General features: G+C 35.2%; 1 protein-coding gene across 4 annotated transcripts in view; it reads left to right on the top strand.

Annotated features, from left to right (window-relative positions):
- ERBB4 (erb-b2 receptor tyrosine kinase 4) overlaps window positions 1–21,535 on the top strand; it is a 1,165,464-nt gene extending 1,143,929 nt beyond the window's left edge. The window contains exons 26-28 of one of the 4 annotated variants that reach the window (XM_023220194.1): window positions 15,615–15,662; window positions 16,460–16,757; window positions 19,566–21,535. In XM_023220194.1, coding sequence (XP_023075962.1) covers window positions 15,615–15,662; window positions 16,460–16,757; window positions 19,566–20,011 — 792 coding nt within the window. In that variant the 3' untranslated portion in view covers window positions 20,012–21,535. The remainder of the gene's footprint in view (window positions 1–15,614; window positions 15,663–16,459; window positions 16,758–19,565) is intronic. The other 3 variants (XM_023220201.1, XM_023220218.1, XM_023220209.1) reach the window with 3 other exon arrangements.
- Window positions 21,536–26,584: the final 5,049 nt, after the last annotated feature.

Below are 26,584 nucleotides of genomic sequence, written 5' to 3'. Positions count from 1 at the left end.
TTACTTTTGCAAATTTTATAAAATCCCCAAATCATGTGAATCTATGACTTGGGTTCTTCAGCAGGCCTATAACTGAAGAGTCTCAAGCTTAAACTTCATTGCTTCAAGGTAAATCCACCTTTGGGTTGAGGAGATTAGAAAATAAATAGGAGAATGGCTGTCAGGAATTAACTACTAGTTTCAAATAGCATGTTAGTGAAAGTGCTTTGGGGACTTCTGGTGTTCAGAACATCAAGATGGATGGGGTGGATTCTGGAAGTTTAATATAATAACAACTCTTTATTTATTGTACCTCCTCTTTTCTAGGGGAGGATGGTCCAGCACATTTTAAAATTTTATTGCAGGCTGATAAACGTTTTATGAATGTTCACCTCACCTGTCTATAGGCTTAGGATGAGCTTGCTACTTGTTTTCGCTCTTCTCTTGACTGGAATTTCCAAGCAGGAGAATATGAAGGCATTTCAAAGCAAAAAATTCACAGGCTGAGCTTGTGTCAAACTCTCTTGGAAATATAGTCTCCTCCTGCATAATTTACCTTCAATATGCCTTCATATGGCAATGAACCAAATACAAATCATAGAATTGCTGCCAGGGTGCTAATATTACTTTTAATTACTTTCACCTGAGCTTTTGGTCACTTTTCAGTAAGAATTGAAAAGATCAGTCCTAAGAATGATCAAAATGTTCTCTTCTCATTTATTGTTTTTTTTTTTTTTTTTTTTTTTTTTTTTTTTTTTGCAAGGATAACTAGATCTAAATTTTCTTCACCAAAATTGAAGCTACTAGATAACTTTTTACTACTTGGATAAGTAAATTTAGGAGAAATAAGAGAGGCAGGATACTAATGTGACTGGTTGGTTATCTACTTAAGGAGCTTGTTACCCCAAAAGACAACACTGATGAACTAGATAGGGTTTCTTAAAAGTCTTGGATATATTTATACATGATAAAAACAGTAATAGTTCCTAAAAGAGCTTGGTGTGCCTAATATTTGAGACTCATGACAAGAAAGATAAGCATTCTCTTCTTTGTGAATATATATTCATAAGACCATGCGTTAATATATTATTTCATTGGAACATAGCTGTACCCTGGCTTAATACTTTTCTTTAAATATGATAAATAAGTGACATAGTGGCCCAGAAAATATAAAAGAGGTTTTTCTTACCTTTCTAGTACTTTTTTGTTTATTTGTTTGGTATTTATCGGTAGAAGAGCTAGGGTGTATAGGATATGTGAAAAACTTTAAGCTATTTTATTTTTCCCAACTCCAGATCACTTAAATTACTTTAAGATTGCCAATCTAAGCACTTTTCTGTAACCTGGCTACTTTCTTTCCAAGGTGCATTTTTCTTAAACATGTTTATTGTTTTTAAAATCTACAAAAGTCTTCAGATCTCAGTTTATTAAAGAGGTGACATATAGGAATGATGTCTCCACCAAACAGGGCATGGGCATTCAAACATTTCCTACATGACTACACGCCTGTTTTAGTGTGTCAACTTTCTCTCAAAAGACCAGCAATCCCAGGGAAGGAAAATTCAATTGAAGCATACATTCAGTACGGAGGACTTCTTCTTGGCCTGTTGACAATGCCTCATCATGAATTCTGAGATATGTCTTATTTGGACTCTGGATGCTTTCAAGTGTTCAGAAGTGATTAAAAAAATCAAGGCCAACCCATACTCTGTAAATAATGTGAATTTCTAATGTTTGCGTTCCATTGACTTTCTCACCCTCATCATTTAAATAATATAAAAATAATAAAGATTTTATTTCAGTTTATCATAGTACTGTTAGGTCATTCAGTTAATTTATTTTAGTTGGTTAAGGATTTTATTACTGGATATTTCATGTACACCTTTCTGTGACTAAGTGGTGAGAGTTCTAAGAAGCCTTTCTTTGACTTATTGCTGCACTGGAACAAAAAAGCATAGCAGTTTTACTTTTCGAAAGAATGCTTTAAAATAATTTTAAGTGATGTATTAATAGACATTTAAATGAAACTTATACATTATTTCTCACTATTCTACTTATGTCAATGACAGCAATCATTTTAACGATTGTTTGAAATTTGGTTTTTAAACTTTTTAAAAAATTTTAAATGTTTAATCTTTGGGTGCATAGTAGGTATATATTTTGGGTGTATAGGAGATATTTTGATATAGGCATACAATGTCTAATAATCACATCAGGGTAAATAGGGTTTCCATCATCTCAAGCATTTATCCTTTGTGTTACAAGCAATCCAATTATATGTTCTTATTTATTTTAAAATATACAACTAAATTACTATTGACTATAGTCACTCTGTTGTGTTATCAAATACTAGATCTTATTTACTCTTTCTTTTTTTTTTTTTTTTTTTGGTACCCATTAACCATTCCCAGTTCACCTTACTCTCCCCTCAACTCTCACTCCCAGCCTCTGGTAACCATCCTTCTACTCTCTATCTCCATAATTTCAATTGTATTAATTTTTAGCTCCCACAGATGTGCGAGAACATGCAAAATTCGTCTTTCTGTGCCTGGCTTATTTTTACTTCGAATAAAATTCGTGATACAGAATTTGCAAAATAATCTCTACCCTCACACAGATAATCATGTCACTATGCAAATACTTTCACTGTGGTATATAAGAAGTATATGCTTATTTGGATGACAGCATTTAGTTGATTTTGTGTGAGGGATACTTGGAAAATTCAGCACTCAGCTGTATTTTCTTTATGTCACTGGAGAAAAAAGCCTACCATTGCACATTTATCTACTATGTTATTCTATTCAAAGATATTTAACATAAACAAGAGCTTATAAAGCTTATAAAGCACACAACATAGGCATTATTATTCCCATTTTACAGATGAGAACACTAAGCTTAGAGAATACTTTTTTATGGCAGCAGGGCTGTTGGGTGACAGTCCTTTTATCAAGAGCTCTTCTCCAGCAGCTACTTCCCTTCTCAGAAACACGCACTATGTAATTTTGATTTAGAATTTCATTGACTTACAAGTTTGATTTTCTATGGCATTTAGCCACGATTGTCCTTAAAATTTTTTTTGAATATTTTAAAATGGGCCTTCCTTATGTGTTTGCTCTGTGCACCACAGCGTGGAAATGCAGTTAGGTGGTATGTACCACTTGTAGAGAAAGGATACATTTTGCATCTGCCTATAGTTGCTTTGTCTACAAGGTCTGTCGTCTTATTGTTCTTAGTTAACAATTTATATTTTTCAGGGATACAGCTAAACCCTGGTTCTCTAGGCCTCCAAAACAATAGGAAATACAAAGGTGTCTTAGGAGAATGCTGTCATATAGTGACAATAGAATCTTGAAGTTTTATGGCTGAATGTGAAATGTTCATTGCCTTCAGAATCACTCACCATTTGTAAGAATACTTTTAAAAAACTTTGGCATTAGAATTAAGATTTCCAACAATGGCTTCAGAAATAGTAACTGATATTGACAGAAATAGTGTACTAGATGAGATAGATATAATATTCAGATAATCGCATCTGAGTTCAATTCCACCCAAGCCATCTGCAGAATAAGAAGTATACCATATATAATATCAGGGATGCTAAAATTCCACATCCTTTAAAACTTATCCAACTGGCTTGATGGAGTCACTGAGATTTTCATCAATAGAGCCACTCTTTGGGTTTAAGACATTTTTTAATCTATCCTTTGATTCAATATATCTTTGCTGAACGTTCACCATGTCTGTGCCCCTGGCACTGTGCTAGATACAAACAATTTAATAGTAAATTAGAGTGAATCCTCTTCCAAATAGACTCATAGTCTAAGGAAAAAGACATACTAATGAAATAAACAGAATACAGTTGTTAAATTATTCACGTGGGGCACATAATGGGTTCTTTGATAAATACTTTTTTGAATCAATAATTAAATATAATCAAGGTACTGATAATTTTTCATGAGATCACAATGTAATCAAGGCAAGGAAGCCAGAAAGAGCATTGAGGAAGTAATTAGAGCTTGGGCAGAGGTCGGAGGTGAGAGAGGAAAGGGCTTATCAAGAAAATCTGAGATGTATTTGACTGAAGGCTTATGAGGAAAGAGCAAAGGAAGCTGGAGAAATTGGCAAGGATCATAGGTACCAAAGCCTCCAATGCCACGAATAATGGACTTCATTTAGCCTGAGGGCAACAGTAGGTCTTGCAGTTTTGTTTTGTTTTGTTTCTGAGACAGAGTCTTACTCTGTCGCCCAGGCTGGAGTGCCGTGGGGCGGTCTCAGCTCACTGCAACCTCCCCTTCTTGGGTTCAAGCAATTCTCCTGCCTCAGCCTCCCAAGTAGCTGGGATTACAGGCATAAACCATCACGCCTGGCTAATTTTTGTAATTTTAGTAGAGATGGGGTTTTACCAGCTGGGGGTTTCACCAGGCTGGTCTCGAACTCCTGACCTTGTGATCCGCCCACCTTGGCCTCCCAAAGTGCTGGGATTACAGGTGTGAGCCACCATGCCCAGAGGTCTTGCAATTTTTTAAGGAGGGGGATGAAGTATAAATATTAGATTGGAGTGAAGGGAAAGAATAAGATCAAGAATAGCTAGAAGGTTGTTACAGTACTCTAGTCAAGAAATGGTACCATAATTAATGGTACCTAATGGCCTGTTTTCCTTAGTGCATCCTAGTTTACTTCTATATCAGAAGCATAATTATTAATAACACTTTATTTTACTCTCTAAGTATCGCAGTTGGAGTGATAAATTTTGAGGCACCTTAACCACAACTGAAATAGTGGCCATGAGGATGAAGAGAATGGTTAGATTCTGGGGGTATGAAGAGGTTTGAAAGGGTAGACCTTGGATGCTTAGATATAAGGGGTGGGATAGAGGAGACATCAAAGATAACACGAAGATATTTGACTTGCACAGTTGGACAAGTTATTGATATTATCCACCAAGCCAAGAAAGATAAGCAAGCCCGAGAGAGAAGATGGCCACTTCAATTTAAGAAATGTGATGTTTGAAGTGCTATGAAACAGATCAATAGAGATTATCAGGGCAGCTGTTAGTTATATGGGTATGACATGGTATTCAGTAGTTCAGTGTTACCTGAAGTAATTCCATCATAATCTACTAACACCAATTTGAGAAGATTTTACGAGTGAATTCATCAGACTAAATAGATGCCCTCTGACCTAGCTAAAGCCATGTTTCTGGGCAGAAAATAAAACTGTAGGTAATTGAGGATGTTCTTGGAGTGTGAGTTGCTGATCAAGAATTGTACACCTGGAATGGGAGGACAATATAGTCCTATTTTCCACGGAGCTGGGGCAGAAATAAATGGGCCCAAGAATCTGTTAGGAATAAAGAATCACGGGCCTGAAATTGCAAAATCAACTTTAGTGGGGAAACACTGAGATCAGATTTTGCCTGCTTTAGAGTTTCACCTGGGCTGTCCTTGGCTCAGGTAGACAGTCTAAGGATCCTCAGCAGATAGATGTTTTTCTAATTAGGCCTGTTAGTAACTAGCTGTATGTTCTTGAAGAAAGTCATTTACCATCTCTATGGGTCATCTATAGTACCAATGGCAGATTTAAATGAGATTCTCTAGTTTTAGTTCCATTTTATTTTTTGCTTCCTTCATTTTTTTTTTTTAGTAAAGTGTCACAATTTTAGAAATTAAAATAAAAATATTATGGCAATGATTCTGGTTAATCTGGGTTGACTTTGGCAGCAACCATGTAAATGGAAAACTAAGAAGTATTGGTATTTTTTTTTTATTTTAGAAAATTCCAAAATGGTTTACAAATAGATGCAGGAATGCTTTGTATATTTTTCCTCTTCCTTTTTATATGCAGCAAAATCAGATTTGGGGGCTTTTCAGTCATGGTGAAAGCTGCTTAGACTACGGTCAACAAGTAGCTCTCGGGGAGGGCTATTTTCTCTTGGGGTGTTGCCTTCAATCTGATATTCTTTTTGGCCTAGATCAGTTGTAAATACCAGCCTGTTTCTGTGAAATGTAACTAGTGTTTGCTCTGGGCTGATGGGACAGTCATGTGCTGTTTGTTCTGTCAGTGGCTGTACCGGAGTATTCACAGTACATTATTCAGATCAGCTCACAGGAACCAGCTGTCCTAATTCCAGGTGGACTGTTAGAAATCTTTTTACTTACGGCAACAGCTGTACCACCTGGTAGCTTAAAGAGCAGTAGTTGGATGAATAAACCATTGTTACAAATTCACTTTTTATCTGGTAAACAGTTTGCATAAACTAGCATAACTGAAGATATTTTCAACCTGGTCCACACTACAATGATATAAACACTGAAGGGCTTTATCTGTATTATGTTAAATTGTTTCCTTGTTGCCAACACCTATCATTTAAAACACTGAATAAAATCTACATGCCAAAATAAGGTTTATAACATTTGCAATTCTATTTACTATATTATTTGTTCTCCATTCTCCAATACACAAACCGTGCCCTTCATATTTTTTACATTCTCATACATAGATTGCTCTAAATACTCTTACTGAAATTTTAAATATATAATAAAGCATTCTGAGCTTGGATTATTACTAAAGAGAAGATTGAATATTTCACTCTTGCCTTATTATTTGCCAGTAAATAAAATAACTCTCTAAACTCTAAATAGAGTAACAAATACTTCTAAGTAGAACTCTTATTATTTTTAGTGAACATCACTCATTTGTTGATAAACAATATCTGCATGTGAAACATAGGAAAAACAAAACAAAAGCTACTCCACAAATGAGCTAACAGCCCGTAAAAGACAACGTGTTTCATTGTATGGGTTAAATAACCTTTGTTATCTTGTTTTAAGCTATTAACTGCCTTAGCATGTATATGAATACCTATACATGTGTATGCACACATATATCTAACATATGTATCCACACATACACAGAGCCTAAAATTGAGATTTAAGTCTTCACTGATAGTACAAAAGGAAACATATTATATCTAGGCAAATACATTACATTTCAAATTCTAAAATTATGACATTCAAATTCCAAGTGTTTGTAGTCTTTTTTTTCCTATTCTTAGTTCAAACCTGCCTTATAGATTACTTATTTTTTAAATTATTTTAATAATCCCTAGACAGTATCTTATTGCATAGACAGATCTGGAGATAAATGCTGTGAAGGTAAAAGTATATCAAGTAACAGATAGAAATATTGTGAAGGTAAAAGTATATCAACTGACAATAAGCATGTATGTATATGTCGATTTTTAATAACTGGCTTTTATAGGTAGAGTGTTTAAATAACATATCTCTTTTCTGTGAAGGGCAACCTGTTTTGCAGATAAAGTACTATTTTAATAAATACTACTTTTAATTAATATGTTTATGGCCAGCTTTTATATATAGTATTTAATACTATAAGGATATCCCTTTTGTCTAATAAACTTATAGCCTATTCAATAACAAGTTAATATCTGTCTTAAAGTGTCACTAAATTTACTTTACTTTAAGAGTATATTAGTATGTATTTCAGCTTAGAACAAATGTTTTGGTTAAGGCAAATGCTTTCAGCTATATTTTAAAAATAGGTTTGTTTCTGAAAAACATAAACAATGCAACCTTTAAAAGATACTTCTATTTATTAAATGTTCATTTGAGGCTGTAAGGTATAATGGATTATACTTTGGATGGGAACTCAGGGAATCTTGTTTCTAGTACTGTCACTATTTTTGTTACCTTGGAAAATTAACCTCTCAGAGTGTCAGAGTCTCTATCTGTAAAATAAAATTATAAACCTTTTTTTCAAAATTGTATTTTCATGAATCATCATCCAAATGTGGTTAGGCTCATAAAAACATACAACTGGGGCCGGGCGCGGTGGCTCAAGCCTGTAATCCCAGCACTTTGGGAGGCCGAGACGGGCGGATCACGAGGTCAGGAGATCGAGACCATCCTGGCTAACTCGGTGAAACCCCGTCTCTACTAAAAAATACAAAAAACTAGCCGGGCGAGGTGGCAGGCGCCTGTAGTCCCAGCTACTCGGGAGGCTGAGGCAGGAGAATGGCGTGAACCCAAAAGGCGGAGCTTGCAGTGAGCTGAGATCCGGCCACTGCACTCCAGTTTGGGTGACAGAGCGAGACTCCATCTCAAAAAAAATAAAATAAAATAAAACATACAATTATATATTGCATGTAGCCTAAGTGATACTTTGTACAATAGACAGTCCATTTAAAAAAGAAAAGAGAAATTGATGAATCAACTTTGAAAAGATTTACCGGAGAAAACTTTATAAGATACTTTGCTTTAATGCTAATCACATTTTACAATATTTAATAACTAATTGTGTGAGCTTAAGGCAGAAAATTCATTTTACATGTAAATCCTTTGATAGTTGGAAGTGATCTTTCCCATTACCTGTCCTATACCCATATTCTTCTTTTTAGAGTTAAATAAACTAAAGGACAAAGAAGATAAGGAATTTGTTAAAAGTCATGTGACTTAGTGAAAACTATTCCAGAATGCAATCCTGGAGGTAGAAGGATTTCATGAGACCATTTGTTTTAGGTCTGTGAAGTTTTTGTCTTCAAAAGATGCCTGACCTGGTGCATTGTTGGCATCCTGAAAAATCCTCATCAGATACTCTTTATGATGTTGGGATAAAAACCACACAAGCAGAGACAATTTCATGATTCATTTGAAGAATCAGGCTACTCCAGAATTTACACATAGTTAAGTCTTGATGATCTCATTTCTATTCTTAAAGACATTGCATTAGAACTAGATGTTAAGCATAAGCATACATTAAAAAAAGAAAAGAAAAATAGTCTACCCTCTCTAACTGAAAAGAATTATTGAGAAGTCTTTGAGAAACTCCTAGAAGTTCTCCTCTTTAGATTTCTACATGCATTAGCTAGTAGCAAGTGATAATTAGGAAAAGGTTCAATTATCACAACATGCTGATGAAAATGAATATAAACATGCCAAAAAAGAGAAAGTTGCTAGAACAAACCAAACAATACAAACATTTAGAACTTGCACCAGGGTAAAGAAATCAATTCTGTGTGATAACTAATCTCAAGAAGGGTGACACAATTCTTGTTGTTATCTTGAATGAAGCTAAGGAATGTTGACATTAGTGGAAAATTATATTTCTTTATGCCCTTTCTTTTTTGACTGTGCTAATAACATTCTTTGATTCCATCACACAATATTGCTCAAAGAAGCAACTTAAAGCAGAAACCTGTAAAGTGAGGGGAATGTTCAGCTTCATTTTATTGACTCATCTAGCCATGAATATTTTAAAAGGAAATATCCTCTTGTTCTACTGATATTTGGAAAGGGTACAGGAATAGCTGCCTGGGGATACAATAGCTTACTTACCCTCAGTGAAGCAGGAAGAAGAATTTATTGACTAAGCCTTGTACTAGGAACAATAAATCCATAATCAAGAGTGCTGTCATGAAAAATCTTTGTGCTCTCCAGTTATTTAAAATTGTCTCTTCCTGCTTCAGGGCTGGCTTTGCTCTTGGTGAGGTAGGTAAATGTATATATACACAATATTATTTTAGATAAAAAGGACTTGTAGGAAAGAATGGAAAAATACACACACACACATACATATCCTATTAACTCTTAATACTCAAAGTTTCCTTCTTTCCAGTTTAAGTCCTTGTAACTAATTTAAGTGAAAATAAGAGGGGTGGAGCAATACTGTAATGCATTATCAGCATTTTATACCGAAGGTAATGAGTTTCAAATGCGCCTCCTTAAGTCATTAAGTTCTTTTCACTAAAACTAGAAAAAGAAACTGTAAGAATTTGAGAAAATAGTTGGAGCATAACACAAAGGAAGAGAGAGGGCAAAGACGAGTAAGAATAGAAATGCTAAAGTCAAAATCTATGTGTGGTATAATGTAAAGGTCATAGAGTGACAGGCTTTGTGGTCAGATAGCCAACTATGGATGTGTGCACATGGCAGATCCTTTCATTGCTCCTCAATTTTTTTGTCTATAAAATGAGAGTTATAATTTTTAATAATGCTCTTTACCTTGCAAGTTTATAAGAATAAATAAAACCTAAAACGAAGGTATAGGGTAGGTACATAATACATACACACACACACTCATATATATATATGTTAGTTTCTCTTTCTATTTCTTAATTTCCCTAAGAGTCATCATGTATTCATCTATGAAACAGAACAGACTCAAAATAAAGTAGACTCTGAGGACTGACTTAAGAAAAGCGGGATTATTAAGCATTATAAAAGACACCATTTCCATATGCTTTGTAAATTCTGTCCTGACTCTTGCTCATATTTACAGATACCACTCATAGCTTCCATTTATTAAATTTTTTAATTAAATGAGTACATGAGACATATACGAAAGATGAAAGGTTCCAAGATTAATGAGTGAATAAAGAATGAGAGCTGGCCGGGCGCGGTGGCTCACGTCTATAATCCCAGCACTTTGGGAGGCCGAGGCAGGTGGATCACGAGGTCAGGAGTGCAAGACCAGTCTGACCAAGATAGCGAAACCCCATCTCTAAAAATTAGCAAAGCATGGTGGCGGGAGCCTGCAATCCCAGCTACTCGGAAGGCTAAGGCAGAGAATTGCTTGAACCTGGGAGGCAGAGATTGCAGTGAGCCGAGATCGCGCCACTGCACTCCAGCCTGGGTGACACAGCGAGACTCCCTCTCGAAAAACAAACAAACAGCAACAAAAAAGAATAAGAACCCAAGTCGCCGGGCGCTGTGGCTCAAGCCTGTAATCCCAGCACTTTGGGAGGCTGAGACGGGCGGATCATGAGGTCAGAAGATCGAGGCCATCCTGGCTAACACGGTGAATGAAACCCCGTCTCTACTAAAAAATACAAAAAAACTAGCCGGGCGAGGTGGCGGGCGCCTGTAGTCCCAGCTACTCGGGAGGCTGAGGCAGGAGAATGGCGTGAACCCGGGAGGCGGGGCTTGTAGTGAGCCAGGATCGCGCCACTGCACTCCAGCCTGGGCGACAGCGCGAGACTCCGTCTCAAAAAAAAAAAAAAAAAAGAGCCCAACTCAATATTTCTTCAACTGGACCACAGAGTCATTATTGGGGTGTGTGTGTGTGTGCAGAGTAAGAGAGATTCTTCAAAAAAGTAGAGTCTCCCATCAAACCAAATAGAAAAATGAGTAAATAAATATATGTATACATAAACAGACAAAAGATATTATGTGTAATATATGTAAAATTCAGCCAGCAGCTGAAATCTCAATAGGCTTCTCCCAGCCATTTTTGGGTTTGGCACATATGGACACATTTTGTTTGTTTCCTTCTGATTGCCCTGTGAAAAATGAAGGTTCTAAATCTAAATGTCTCAAAACACTGGTATGTCGAACTCAGTTGTGAGAAACGTGCAGAGTTACAACTATGCATCAGGAATTATAATTTATAATACAATAATGATAATAACAATGCAATAAACATTTTCTATATGCTGCTATGTGACCTGTGAAAGTGTGGAAATGCCCATCAGAGTGTTAAGCAGATATGTCAGGGAGGATAAAATGTTGAGAACCTTTAATAGTTACTATGTGGAAGTGTCTAGATAATAAATCAGTGCTGATGGATTAGCAACGTCTTACAGAGACATTTTACTTTAGTCAAAAGAATTTGGAGTATTTCTTGAACCTAGAAATTGTAATCTTATAATTACTGTTGAAAGTAATAGTTATTTAAAGATTAGAAAATGACTCTCATTGATCACATGTTTAATTTAGATAGAAGCTAGGCATTAGGCCTGTATTTTTGTTTCCTCTGAAAGTAGATTTGTATAATAACTTTTTAAAATATCATGAGATACAGTCCATCTATTTAATAATTAAAATTTCTCAGGAACAATATAAACAATACAAATACAAGAAATACTGTGCATAAAATGAGACAAACGTTCTAATATTTATCATTCAACAAAAAAGTAAATTTTAGAACATGATGTATTTAAAAGTGCATTTAATACTGTATTTGATTTATTTGCTGATACTTGCCTTCTCTGTAATCTCTGGCATTTAAATCCAAGTTAATCATACAATGTCCCAGTGATATGGCCACAGAATTAAACTCATTCCATCCATCACCCTTACAAATCCCCCCACCGGGAACAAACTCAGTGTCACCTGCCAGTTCATAACCCACCTCTTTCTATCTCTGCCCTGCTGACAGTAAATCGCCTCACCAGCTAATTGAACAGATGCACCCAGTGCTGCTTCCTAAAGATCTGCAAAGCTGGACTTTGATGGACAGCAGAAAGTAGCACAATGGAAAAACAAAAGCTTTTAACTGAGAGCGTTGCTTTGTTCTGCTTAGAACTTTAAGGTCACTCCAGCTCATTTTGACTGCTGTGAGGATCTTAATTTTTACTCAACCAATTTACTTGCAGCTGTCATTCTTTCCAATATTAAAAGTTCAGCTCTTCAAGTGTGGGGAATTGAGGGAGAGAGAAATGAGAAGAGCTTGTTTCAAACTAAAAACAGCAAAAACAAGTAAAATCTGGCTTGGCTCTGAAGTACAAAAAGTTATTTTCAAAGCTTATAAATTATGACATCGTGATTAACATGTAATTTAAATATATTTAAACAACAATTATATCACATTTCCAGCCCAGCTAATTGGCCTCACAGATGTTCCCTTGGAGCTGCATTGCCCTTCCACGGGGAAATGAATGAGGTGCTTTTTATCATGGAAAACAGATAAAAAAGCAAACTGAAAAAATGGAAACAGAAACATAAAAAGCAGCCAGTAACCCTAAAAACAATGAATGCTAAAGGGGTTTTGCTTAGCATTTTTTTCCATTTTAATGCTGAAAACAGGAAAATTCATGAAGATGCTCCTATTACTGTGATGCTATTTGGCAGTTTGTCCAGATATGGAGTTGGCAGGTTGCTGACTGAAAGACTTGTCAAAGCAGGGACAGTGGATGCATTCTAATAGGGCATGGCCTCGCTTTCTGTCTTGGAACAGACTAACCGCCAGAGTCCCAGTTATTTTAATCCATTGCCTTTACAATGGAAGCCATTCTAGCCCAGATAATGAATATAGATAATAAACTGTTCCCCGATGAAGAATGACTTGTAAGTTGTTCCTTTGATTGTTTATGTCTCAGGTTTATGTAAAATGCAAAATGTGCAATCAATACTCATTTCTCAGCTGTAATTCTAGTCCAACATTACCCAGTACAGCAACTTTTGCAAGGTAAGAGGTCAAAGGAGCACTAGTAATTATGAATATTATTTCGGAATACCTTGCATTCTAATACAGAATCATAGAATTGAAATAAATTGCCTTGTTTCATTCTTGCCTTTTCTTCCAACAATCTCAGATTATAATTGATAGTGTAAATTCTAAAAGGACAGTGGTCATGTCTTAGTGTATCGTGGTATCGCTGGCATCTACCGCAGTGCCTGTACTTTTACTGTAGAGATTTAGTAATATTTGTTAAGTACTTGCCAAATAATTGGTGTTTAATGAAGAGGGTAAGGCCAGTGTTTGTAGTTTGGTGAAGTTCTACCACGCAGTTCCATATTTCCCCTACTGTCACTCTATATTACAAATCACTGGACTATAAAAATTCTTTCCTCAAATTTTAAGAACAAATGTACTGGATTTCAGGTATTTCTAAAATATAGTAAAACATGCCTATATTTAAGATGATTAGAGAACAGGTGAGCATTTTAAAATGCCTCTTTGATGAGTAGCTTTGGCATCCTGATTGCTTTATTTTAGAAATTCAATTTACTGGATATGAATATTTAAATGTGATATGTTCTTTACATTTTTATAATAGTGCAGAGTTTACAAAGTTCATTTATATGCATTATCTTACTTCATATTTATTAATAATAGAGAGGCCAAGAATGAAAAACGAGGGTCTGAGATGTTTTGTGATTCACCACATTCACACCACTTCTCATTGAAAGTAAAGCCCAGGTCATTAAATGATCTGTCTGTTGCACAGTAGCACCTCCTATGTATTGCATATTAAATATATCTCTGACTTTCCATGCCATAATCTTTGATGTGTTGTTAGTTATGTTACTAAAGAAGAAAATAGATAAATATTCTAATGCCACCATAGTTATGGGGAAAATTAAAATATAAACTCACTATAGGAGTTCAGACCGTGTCCCTTGATTAGTTCAGCAGACTAAGTTAGTTAAGGGAGATTATATTATCCAGTTGTTATTGATTTACTTTAAACACTTAATCTCCATGGGACCATATTCTTCTTAGAATGTTTCGTGAATCTAAATCATATGAACAGTGACCTGGAATAATATTTATCTGTTTCATATAAAAGATGTTAAGTATCTGTAATCCCAGGACTTTGGGAGGCTGAGGCAGGCAGATCATGAGGTCAGGAGATCGAGACTATCCTGGTTAACACGATGAAACCCCGTCTCTACTAAAAATACAAAAAATTAGCCGGGCATGGTGCCAGGCGCCTGTAGTCCCAGCTACTCGGTAGGCTGAGGCAGGAGAATGGTGTGAATCTGGGAGGCAGAGCTTGCAGTGAGCCGAGATCCTGCCACTGCACTCCAGCCTGGGCGACAGGGCGAGACTCATTTCAAAAAAACAAACAAACACACAAACAAAAAAGATGTAAGGTATCTTAGAGGTTGATTTTAGTCATCTCTGTTTACTTAAAGCTAGATTGTAGAGAATATAAGCTTCATAAAATCAAGTGGTTTGGGTCTGTGTTTTGCATTATCTCTGGGCCTAGAAAAGTGCCTGGCATATAGACAGTAGGTTCTCAAAAAATGTGTTTAATGTATTTTTTTTTTTTTATTAAGGAACAGAATTGGTATCATACAACTCCTTTTCCTTACCCTAAGGAACACTGTCCTTCATATTTTATTATATTTTTATACCCTCTTTCAGTTAGCCCATAGGATGGAGTGTTAAGCTATAAAAATATACATGTATTTTTGTTGTTGTTTCTTTAACTGAAATCTGATTTTGACTCATTATAAATACATAAGGGGAATCTAAAGCATGTTTCCAGGAAATGAATTGATTTTCCAAATTTTCTGCTGTTTCTTAACTTAAAAAAAAAAGTAAGACTGAAGATAAAATAGCATATACCTTTTAATAAGGAGAGGCAAAGGAGTTTACCCTTTGCTGAAGTGGTGAAAAATAAATGTAGCTTGATAGCAAAAATTACTGCAGGCAAATCGAAATCTCCTGCTATCTCCTTCCAGAAATGTTTATTCTAAGAGAAAAAATAACAGCAGAGTATATGGCCATTTCAATCTTTTGACATGTAAAGAAGGAAACCATTTCCCATTTACATCTATAGTTTATTTACTACTTTTTCCTTTCCTCTAGGGTTAATCAGAAGAAAGTTTATTATTTACTTTCTAATCCATTGAAAAATTTTGCTTTTTCTGTATAATTTGCCTTTTCAGGGATTGAATTAAAATATTTATTTTCCTCAAAACATATAAATAAGCTTGCTTATGGTGAAAATACAGACAATTTTACTGCTTAGGAAGCTTCACTGTTGTGCACTTTTCCCCCTTTGGTTCATACAACTCATGTGGCTTTTCTTTTTCGTTTCTTTTTTTAATTTTTTCATTCATATTGCCTCTTATTATATCCATCATTCCATTTTTCTTTCCTATTAGAGTGAAATTGGACACAGCCCTCCTCCTGCCTACACCCCCATGTCAGGAGTAAGTATTTCACAATCAACCTTCATCTTTTAGGATTTTTGGTCTTTGCTTACCATGTTTCCTCTCTCTTGTCTCTGCACAATTTCCTCATTTTGCCTTTGCCAACAGTGAGTTAAGAAGTTTCTGTATATTGTGTAGCTGCCTTTGTGGATGTGTTTTTATCTCAGTTGATAATCCAAAATTGAGATCTCATACATCAACAGTAGCTTTCAATTTTTATCTGAAGGATTTACCTGTGCATATAAATTATGCTTCTGGATGTGGAGGTGATCTTTACTTCCCTGAGTATAGGTCGTGTACTAAAAAGTCAGAATTATAGTGATAATCCTCTAGTTAGGTACTAGAGCCTCACATTCATAATAACCACAGAATTTTAGAAGGCAATAAAGACAAAGGATTATTCAAAATATATCCATGTACTTCTATTCTTAATGACAACTGTCTATAATTAATGACACTCCCATTTATCATAAAAATTCACTTTGAAGTTTATATTAAATATAGGCACTTGTGGGAAAAGGGCATCAAATACTTTTTATTAGACTACGTTTCAGTTGGTTAATAAAACTAAAATGTGTACTTCAAAATTATTTTCTGATGATTTATCTTTTAAGAAAAGCGGAAATTTTAGGTGTTTCTAGTTTGTAACTCAAATTCATTAGCCACTGGGGAAAAATAAATAAATACTATGACTATTCTCTAAAAGACTGACTTTGACATCCTTGTGGCTATTAACATTCATTTTTAAACTATTTCTAACAACACCTTCTCTCTTAATATGTTTCTCTTATTAACAGAATCAGTTTGTATACCGAGATGGAGGTTTTGCTGCAGAACAAGGAGTGTCTGTGCCCTACAGAGCCCCAACAAGCACAATTCCAGAAGCTCCTGTTGCACAGGGTGCTACAGCTGAGATTTTTGATGACTCCTGCTGTAATGGCACCCTACGCAAGCCAGTGGCACCCCATGTCCAAGAAGACAGTAGCACCCAGAGGTACAGCGCTGACCCCACCGTGTTTGCCCCAGAACGGAGCCCACGAGGAGAGCTGGATGAGGAAGGTTACATGACTCCTATGCGAGACAAACCCAAACAAGGTACGAACTGATTATTCAAAAATGATTGCCATTCGAAGTTCACTTCCATCAAGATAAACAAAGTACAGAATGGAAATTGCCAGATAGTTGTACAGCACAACATTTGTGACCTAGTAAAGGCCTAGGCTACTGCTACTTGCAGTATGGTCCCTGAATCAGCAGCATCCACATTATTTATTATTATTTATATAAATCAGAATCTCAGGCAGGCCCCATCTGAATAGGAATCTGGATTTTAACAAGATCCCCAGGCTATCTGCATACAGCAATGAGTCTTGAGAAGCACTATTCTAAACATATTTTGTTGAAATATTTGAATGAGGTAGCATATCACAAAGTGTCAGGACCATAGCTTTATTGGACTTAATTGTGAAGATCATAAAGACTGGTATTGTTGGCAAATGTGCCTGATGCTTTTCATGGCACTAATAAATGATTTGTTTGACTCATTTAAATGATGTCATTTAAACAACCTAGTTTATTATGGGAAAATATTACGTTTTTATATGACATTTTTCAAAAATTAAAGTTTTGACCCTGTATATACTTACAATCATAACATCAAGATTTGAAAATAATAGTCTGTGGTTTTACAAAGCACAACAATAATTTTGTAAAGTTAGTAGTAGAAATGTTAAGCACCCAAATCAAATAATGCTTCAATTTTGCAACAAAACAGCCTTTCTTCTTCTATGCTAACAGTATCACGACAGAGAAGATAGATGATTGTTATTAAAAAAATGATAATCATGTCTCTCGCAGTCTTTAGAGTCAATAGTAAACTACATTTTAAAACTCTGAGAAGGGCTTGTTATAAGGTTATGTTCTCTCCTTCAAAGTAAAATTTAAAGATCTCTAATTGTAAATAACCTTTTAAAATATATCTGTCTAGATAAAACTTTTACATTTTACATATATAAAACTTTTACACATATAAAAATGTAATGAAGAGTTTGGATGTTCATAGTAGCCTAGTAATGACACAAATGTAGGTGTTATGAAGATTTGGTGGATTAACCCCAAAGAAGAATCGTTTCTGGGGAGATTTTCACTTCAACCATAAAGTTATTGGACAGCTATACAAGTTTGCATCAGGATAATATATAAGTAGATAGCATTGAGGAAAGGTAATGTAAGGCTAAGAGAAAAGCAAGTCACCCTATATAGTCACACTGTATTCTCAGATTTTATCTCTGAACACTAAGCTCCATTTCTATAAAAGATTGCTATAGTCTCACCTCATACTCAGAGAGTACGGAATTTTAGTATAGACATTCCTATTCTTTCAATTAAGAAGTTTTAGAAATCTGGTAAGAAAGATCAAATTCTACATTCCTTATATGTGTTTTCATACACTTGTCAAATTAAAAGTTGTGGCTAAGCATAAAGTTCACCCAACTCCTGTGGGGGCAATAATAACAAACAGTGCAGTAGAATAAGAAGATTACTCAAGAGGAGTTAGAAGACCTGAATTCCATCCCAACACTAATTGTATCCTGCATACATCACTTAATCTCATTTTTCTGTCTACAAAGCTGGAAAAATAAGTCTTGTACTTCTTTTTCACAGAATTGTGAGGATGAAATGATAGTGTCTTATAAAGGCCTAAATATGATAGTGGGATATTCATTACTGCCCTTTCACTTGAATAAATGATGCTAAATACTTACCTATTCTGTATACATACATTTGGAGAAAAATAATCCTGGCTTAATAGAATTTTTCTCTCTACTTGTTGGGCTAAGGATAAGAGATAGAAAGTTTGTTTCAGAATGGCCTCTCAACAAGGAATTGTGTCCTCTCGATGCCTTGAATTCAAAATAGGAATAGCTTAGGGCTTTGTGTATATAGTAAAAGAGAGGGCTATTAGAGGACCTACTATATATATGTGTATATGTCTATGTGCAGTTTATATTATAGACATAGATGTAGAATTAAGATTCAGGAGAATGGTGACAATTATTAGCACCGTTTAGGCCAATACCTATACTAGATGGATTTATTAGATTGATCCATACAAAATAGGCACTAATTGACTGGTTTCAATATACAAAATGGCCATTTCATATGATTCAAGCTGATAGTTTGCTATTTTGTGATTATGATTGGTCAATGGAAACATTATAATTATACTTTATTATTAAGTAGAAGTATATGTAATGTCAAGCAAGTCAGCTAGAGGCATGTTAGCTATCTGTTAGATTTGCTTTTTTAGTTGAATTTTTTTCCTCTGATGCTTTCTTTTCCATGTGTAAAACTTTTGTCAGGAACATCTCCAATCAAATCCTTTTTACCAGTATAGGCAATCATAGCAAACCACAGAGACTAATAAAACATGATTTCTTCACTCCATCTATTCATCTTGGCATGGAACTCAGCTATAGACTCTTTGGTTTTTCAATATCCTTTATAGAAATTAAGCTGTCTGTATATTTAAAGGCTATTTAATCCTAATAGGTACTCTTATTTCCTAATATAAATAACTTTTAGAAAACAAAAACATTGAAACAATCAGCCCCATATGCAGAAGAGACAAATGCAATTAGAAAGAAATAAAAATTTAGGAGACAGAAATTCTGATTCTGGCCTCCTTGGCTTCTTGTTTTGTCGTAAACATGTTTGGCCCCCTTACTCCTTTTTTCATAAGACCATGGTAACCCACAAATAGTTGTGAGAAATCATGAAAACAAATCTGTGTTTTTTGTTCTAGACAAAGAAGCTAACCATTATGTATAACTTTGCTCTAATTAATATTTTCCAGAAAGTATAGGTTAGCTGATTTTTTTATTATTATTATTATTCCTTTAGAATACCTGAATCCAGTGGAGGAGAACCCTTTTGTTTCTCGGAGAAAAAATGGAGACCTTCAAGCATTGGATAATCCCGAATATCACAGTGCATCCAATGGTCCACCCAAGGCCGAGGATGAGTACGTGAATGAGCCGCTGTACCTCAACACCTTTGCCAACGCCTTGGGAAAAGCTGAGTACCTGAAGAACAATGTACTGTCTGTGCCAGAGAAGGCCAAGAAAGCGTTTGACAACCCTGACTACTGGAACCACAGCCTGCCACCTCGGAGCACCCTTCAGCACCCAGACTACCTGCAGGAGTACAGCACAAAATATTTTTATAAACAGAATGGGCGGATCCGGCCTATTGTGGCAGAGAATCCGGAATACCTCTCTGAGTTCTCCCTGAAGCCAGGCACTGTGCTGCCGCCTCCACCTTACAGACACCGGAATACTGTGGTGTAAGCTCAGTTGTGGTTTTTAGGTGGAGAGACACACCCGCTCCAATTTCCCGACCCCCTGTCTTTCTCTGGTGGTCTTCCTTCTACCCCAAGGCCAGTAGTTTTGACACTTCCCAGTGGAAGATAGAGATGCAATGATAGTTATGTGCTTATCTAACTTGAACATTAGAGGGGAAGACTGAAAGAGAAAGATAGGAGGAACCACAATGTTTCTTCATTTCTCTGCATGGGTTGGTTGGGAGAATGAAACAGCTAGAGAAGGACCAGAAAATGTAAGGCAATAGTGCCTGCTATCAAACTAGCTGTCACTTTTTTTTTCTTTCTTTTTCTTAATTCCTTTTTTTTTTTTTTTTTTTTTAAGCAGATGGTTGAAACACCCATGCTATCTGTTCCTATCTGCGGGAACTGATGTGTGCATATTTAGCATCCCTGGAAATCATAATAAAGTTTCCATTAGAATAAAAGAATAACATTTTCTCTAACATATGATAGTGTCTGAAATTGAGAATCCAGTCTCTTTCCCCAACAGTTTCTGTCCTGGAAAGTAAGAATGGCCAACTCAACCTTCATAATTTAAAAATCTCCATCAAAGTTATAACTAGTAATTATGTTTCGAAGCCTTTTTGGTTGTTTTCATTTTGTTTTGCTCTGACCAATTCCTTTATATTTGCTCCCCAATTTTTGGCTTTAATTTCTAATTGCAAAGATGTTTATATCAAAGCTTCTTCACAGAATTTAAGAAATATTTTAATATAGTGAAATGGCCACTACTTTAAATATACGATCTTTAAAATAAGAAAGGGAGGCTAATATTTTTATTTTAGCTCTCATTTTTCATGCTATCATATTATCTTCACCCTCATCCTTTACATTTTTCAACATTTTTTTCTCCATAAATGACACTACTTGATATGCCATTGGTTGTCTGAAGAGTAGAAGGGAAACTGAGAGACAGTTCTGTGTGATTCAAGAAAACTACTGATACTTTCAGGGTTGGTCCGATGAGAGAATCTATTGAACTGGAAGAAACACACTGGATTGGGTATGTCTACCTGGCAGATACTCAGAAATGTAGTTTGCACTTAAGCTGTAATTTTATTTGTTCTTTTTCTGAACTCCATTTTGGATTTTGAATCAAGCAATATGGAAGCAACCAGCAAATTAACTAATTTAAGTACATTTTCTTTTAAAAAAAGAGCTAAGATAAAGACTGTGGAAACGCCAAACCAAGCAAATTAGGAACCTTGCAATGGTATCCAGGGACTATGATGAGAGGCCAGCACATTATCTTCATATATCACCTTTGCTACGCAAGGAAATTTGTTCAGTTCGTATACTTCATAAGAAGGAATGCGAGTAAGGATTGGCTTGAATTCCATGGAATTTCTAGTATGAGACTCTATTTATATGAAGTAGAAGGTAACTCTTTGCACATAAATTGGTATAATAAAAAGAAAAACACAAATATTCTAAGCTTATGGATAGGTCCTTGGGTCAAAAGTTGTAAATATATGTGAAAAATCTTCTCATGCAATTATTTTATTATCCAACACACTAATCTTTTGATACTTTATATAATTCCTTTTCTTCATATACTGCATCCAGTACTAGAACCATCATTATTATGTATCATTTTGAAAGAATACCTGATGAGATGAAGGATGGGAACAAATGACAGAGATGAGTCTCCAAGTAAAGGGGGCCTAACATCAATAATTAGGAAACTTAGATATAAGTCCCCCTTTTCTGAAAATTCTACCCCAAGTCATTTAGATTTTTAAAAAATAGTTCTTTCTAATGTTAAAATATTGGGACCAAATTAGAGTCAATAGTATAAGATTACTTAATTAGAGTAAAAATATCTATTAAGGCAGAGAAAGTTTAGAGAAAAAAAAAAAAAATCCAAAGAAATTTGTTTCTTCCTATTCTGAACAAGTAAATCCATCCATCTATCCAAACCTCCTTTATCTAACTGTGTCTACTAAAAGCACCGTATTTTGTGGGGAACACTCAGATAATTGGAATATCATCCCCAACTTCAAAGTTCTATCATCTAGGAGATTTAATTAAAATGACATTTTAATTTTTCTATGAGTTCAAAGAATCAGATTGCATAGTCTCTTTTGTGAATAGCTGTCATCTAATCAGTTGTACAGTAACATATCTCCTTTGAACTCATTTGGAATATAAGTTAAACATCCTTCAAATTGTTGATGTTGACAAATAGGATAATTTCAGTAATATTATTCAAACATAAACTGGTCTAGAAGAATATTGCATCACTGGCTAATTAACCTATCTAGATTCTAACTTCACCATTAAACCAAAAGTAGATGATGGTGGTCCTCGGCCAAGAATGATGAAGACATTGGAGTTGGTTTTCTTCTAAGCTATAAGAAGTGAGGCAAGCTGAAAAAGTACGGTAGAGCAGGGGAAGGATTTGTGAGATTCCTTCTAGTGAAGTTCACCCTCAAACTTTTCAGGGTTAAAGACACAGAGTGATTCAGGGGCCATAATCTAACAACTCAGAGCTCTCCTATCCATTCAGAGAAGTCTCTAGGAAAAGGAATCTCATATCAGTACTTATGAAAAATGGAATATAAGCCTCCCTTTCTAAATAAATCTGCACCAAGTCATCACAGCCCTCTTTTTGGATACTATACCTTTTTTTTTTTTTTTTTTTTTTTTTTCTGATTTACAATATGCATATGGTTTCTACTGGGATATAGAAAGCAGAATCACTCATTTTGGAGAAGGAAAATATAAATAAAAGACTTTTACATGTCGGGTAATACCTAGAGATGGAGGTAGGCACAATCCAAAATGACCCACATGCTTTATAATAGCACCACTTTATAATTCTTTTGAATGATTTCTGTAGTATATAATTGACTTCAGTTGTTTGAGTGTTTTTTGTTTTATTTTTTGTCCCCCCTGGGAAAACATATTTCAGCATTTGTATAAGAGGGAGAAAAAAAGTTTCATTCGTTCCAGACAATAACTTATTTAGCCCAGTAGGGTAGAATTTTAAAATGTCAGTTAAAGTCTTCAAGGTGCTTTGGGGGATATCAGATTCCAGAGGCCAACTGTAGCAATTGAAATTTGCAGAATCAATATGTAAATTTGAAACAAATTGTTTTAAAATTACACTGACTATATTTTTTAAATCACCCGACTTTGTAGATCATACCTATTTTGGGCAATCCTATTTTCAGGAATCGAAAACCTTTGCAGTTAAATGATTGCCTAAAGAAAGTGGTGCTTAAACAGGTGAGGAAAGATGGCCTCTGATTTAGGGTAGATCCAGAACCACAAAGCATTTGCATCACAAAAGTTGTTAGACTACCAAGCAACTCTTGGTTTTCTGCACAATATTAGTAGCACAGCTTAGGATGAAAATCCTTTCTCCAGTAACATTCTTAAACTAGCATGAAAAACAATGCAAAACTCAAATTTCTATTAAAACACACAAACTAAAATCAAGTGATTCTTTTTTGTAGATTAGGGAGAAGGACTGAATATCTAAGAGAAGAAATAGTGTTCTTCTAAATGCTATAGTGTGTGAGCTAATACCTTCTAAAGGAAAGACATGGCATGAAGATTGTGCATATTTACAATGCTAAGGAAAAATCAAGAAAAGAACTGTGAGGCTCTGCTGCTAGATGAAGTTGGAAGGACTATTAATGTGCTTCTTGAAGTATCAAAAATGAAAAGAAAATTAAAATTGTTTAAGCCTGACAGGGAAGGATGTAAATACAAGTTTTTCTAGAGCTATCTAACCTTTATTTCAAAACTGGAATTATTCATCCATCTGTAATTGTTGATAATTTAACTAGTATATGTAGTTCATAAGGTAATAGAAAAGGTGATCATGAAAGCATGTATATAACTGGACAGAACCACGATAATGCTGTAAGATGTAGATTTAGTTAGGTTATCAGATGTTAAATGATTTTAATATTATTAAATAAATCAAACTAGAAAACTAACCACAAGTATAATATAGCAAAGTTAAATGCAGGATATTAAAATGTAGGATGGATTTTGCGTAGTAAAAAAATAAGTTTGCCATTTAAAATTGTCATTTGTTGGGTTTAGCTGAAAGTAGGCATATATGGTTCCACTTGTGAAAACTTGCTTTAAAGCATTACAATGAACAATTTTTTCTCATTCTCTTATTCCTTTATCACTTTTTAAATGTAAAGAAAATTTTATTTATTTATTTTTTTAAATAAACACCACCTTGCAGAATTTAACAGGCAAACATGTTACATATGACTAAGTAGGGGTCTTCAAGATGAAATAAAGAAAATGTAAATGTTCTATTACCTTATGCAGAGACAAAAAAAAATGAGTGGTGTCATTTAGCAAACAAACAAAATACAGTTAATTTGTGATATGTCCTTTCTTTGCTCACTATGCCCTCTTGCCTCCACAAATGACAACACAAAATCACAATTTTTCTGATAAATAAATGCTAAACCAAGTGTTCCAAAGTACTGCATTGCCATTCTTTTGGATTTTAGTTATTAGAATGATGATTGTTATAGGGCAAATGAGAAATCCAGTTGCATCAGCTTCTAGTTGTTAAAAAACCAGATAAATTAACTTCTACTGTATATACTGTGGGCAGAGGATCCTGCTGTGCCTCTGTTTGTGTACGTGGACTTTGATGTGTATCAGTTTGAAGGACAGCCTTGCCCCATGTAAACATATAAATGCAGATTGGTATCCCCTGGTTGCTATTTGCTTAAGAACAAATATTATACAGATGTAGATCAGGTATAATTTTAAAAGATTATTATCAGTGGAGACCTCATGGTTACTGATATTACAATGGGGCCAGTTTTTATACTTCTGGGTAGAATTAATACAATTTTTCTGATCCCAGAGATCTGAGTTCTCTCTGCAGCTGGAAACAAGAAGCCGTTGTGGGCACTGTGTCAGGCGAGGCGCCCCTGTGTTTGTATGGGCAAATATCTTTTAGCAGTGTGAGCTGCTGTTTTCTTTTCATTAAAAGTCTCTCTAAAATAATAGAAATTTCAGATACTCGGTTCAAGTCTCACTGATTTTGTAGAGGTCCAAAAATGTAGGATCTGTCACTTTTGCAGGCCCCTGCCTCATCTAATTCCTGGCCAGGTGATATTTTGGGCAGAAGTAAATGCTTCTATAGTCATGAGCTAAAATGACTCTAAGTCCCAGTTTCATGGGGGTGTTCACATACTTCCTCTAGAAAATACTCTTTGACAGTCAGCTTTGCAAGTAAGTGATTACCTTGGTAGAAATCACAGAAAAATTTATTTCTCTCTGACCTTTAGAGGAAAATAGAATCCTTCCCTTTTTTGCCCATTGACACAACTGGCACTGTTCTCTTCCCTTTCTGCCACCCTGGTTTAATGTAGTCCCCCGATGCTGTCCTGTTCCTTTCTTAAGCCATAGTGGATCGCTGAGATCCCACACCCCACTTTGTGAAATACTGACTTTGTCTTTGTCCTTGTCTGCCTGATTTTTTCATAAGAGATTCTAGCAATTTGGACACTGTTTAAATGAACTATCAAACTACTGCATAGAGAATATTTAAGCTATTAAAATTATGGTTTCCCATGAAGATCAATTCTCTGTGTCCTTCCCTATAGGAATTTGAGACGAGTTAGCCCTGTGATGAATCTCAGAACTCACATATGTCCACAGACCCTTAGTAGAACTTCAATTTAATCTTTACATAAAAGCTGTACATATAACCAAGAAGTTATTTTTGCCAACAAGTTAACTTATTTACTTTATTCATCTTATTTTATTCCTAATCGTAAATATTTTGCAGCTGCTGTAATTTTTTTTTTCCCAAATGAGGAGTCTTATTATCATAAAGGTAAAGGCTATTCAGCTTTGAGAACCACCTGCAATTATTTGTTGGATCATTCATCCATCTAACAAATACATAATGAGTGCAGTTCATGTTAATGAAAATCCATGTTGTCTAATAGAATGCCATCCTTTATCTACTTTTGCTCTTTATGGACATTTTTCTTTTCATGATCTAGTGAGCTTTCCCTATATCATGAGAAGTGATTATATTTGTGCAAATATACAAATATAGGAAAACAAAGATTCATACCTGTAGGCAATAGTCTAACTTGTCCAAACCACTTTGCCTTTACTGCTATTTTTATCCCTAATGTGTAGATATTTCCCCCTGGCCTACAGCCTTTGTGAAGGAAAGCAAATCATACCTCCTATATATTGACATGAATCTGGTTTTCAAGTGTCATTTCCAGATTTTTTAGTTAACCGGGGGTTGTCCTTTTCCCTTAATGTGAGAGTCATTTTCCTGTATATTTCTGGATCTCTCAGGGGCTGGGAGGGGGGAGTGAGGGGACTACAACCATAGCACTCCAAGAACCCTTTTGGGATTACTCCAGTAATCAACTACGAAAGTTATTTTCTACATGTAGATGTGTAAGGTGTTCTTTTAAAGTAAGGTACTTTGAAATATGTAGCATAAACTGGTACTGCTATTAAATGGGTCGATTATTAAACGGAGCAGCTGTGTGAGGGTAGCTAACTTTGAATGCATGTC

This window comes from Piliocolobus tephrosceles, chromosome 11 (assembly GCF_002776525.5).
Source record: "Piliocolobus tephrosceles isolate RC106 chromosome 11, ASM277652v3, whole genome shotgun sequence".
Classification (NCBI taxonomy): domain Eukaryota; kingdom Metazoa; phylum Chordata; class Mammalia; order Primates; family Cercopithecidae; genus Piliocolobus; species Piliocolobus tephrosceles.
The sequence above is the reverse complement of the archived record's forward strand: the minus strand, read 5'-3'. Positions and strand labels throughout refer to the sequence as shown.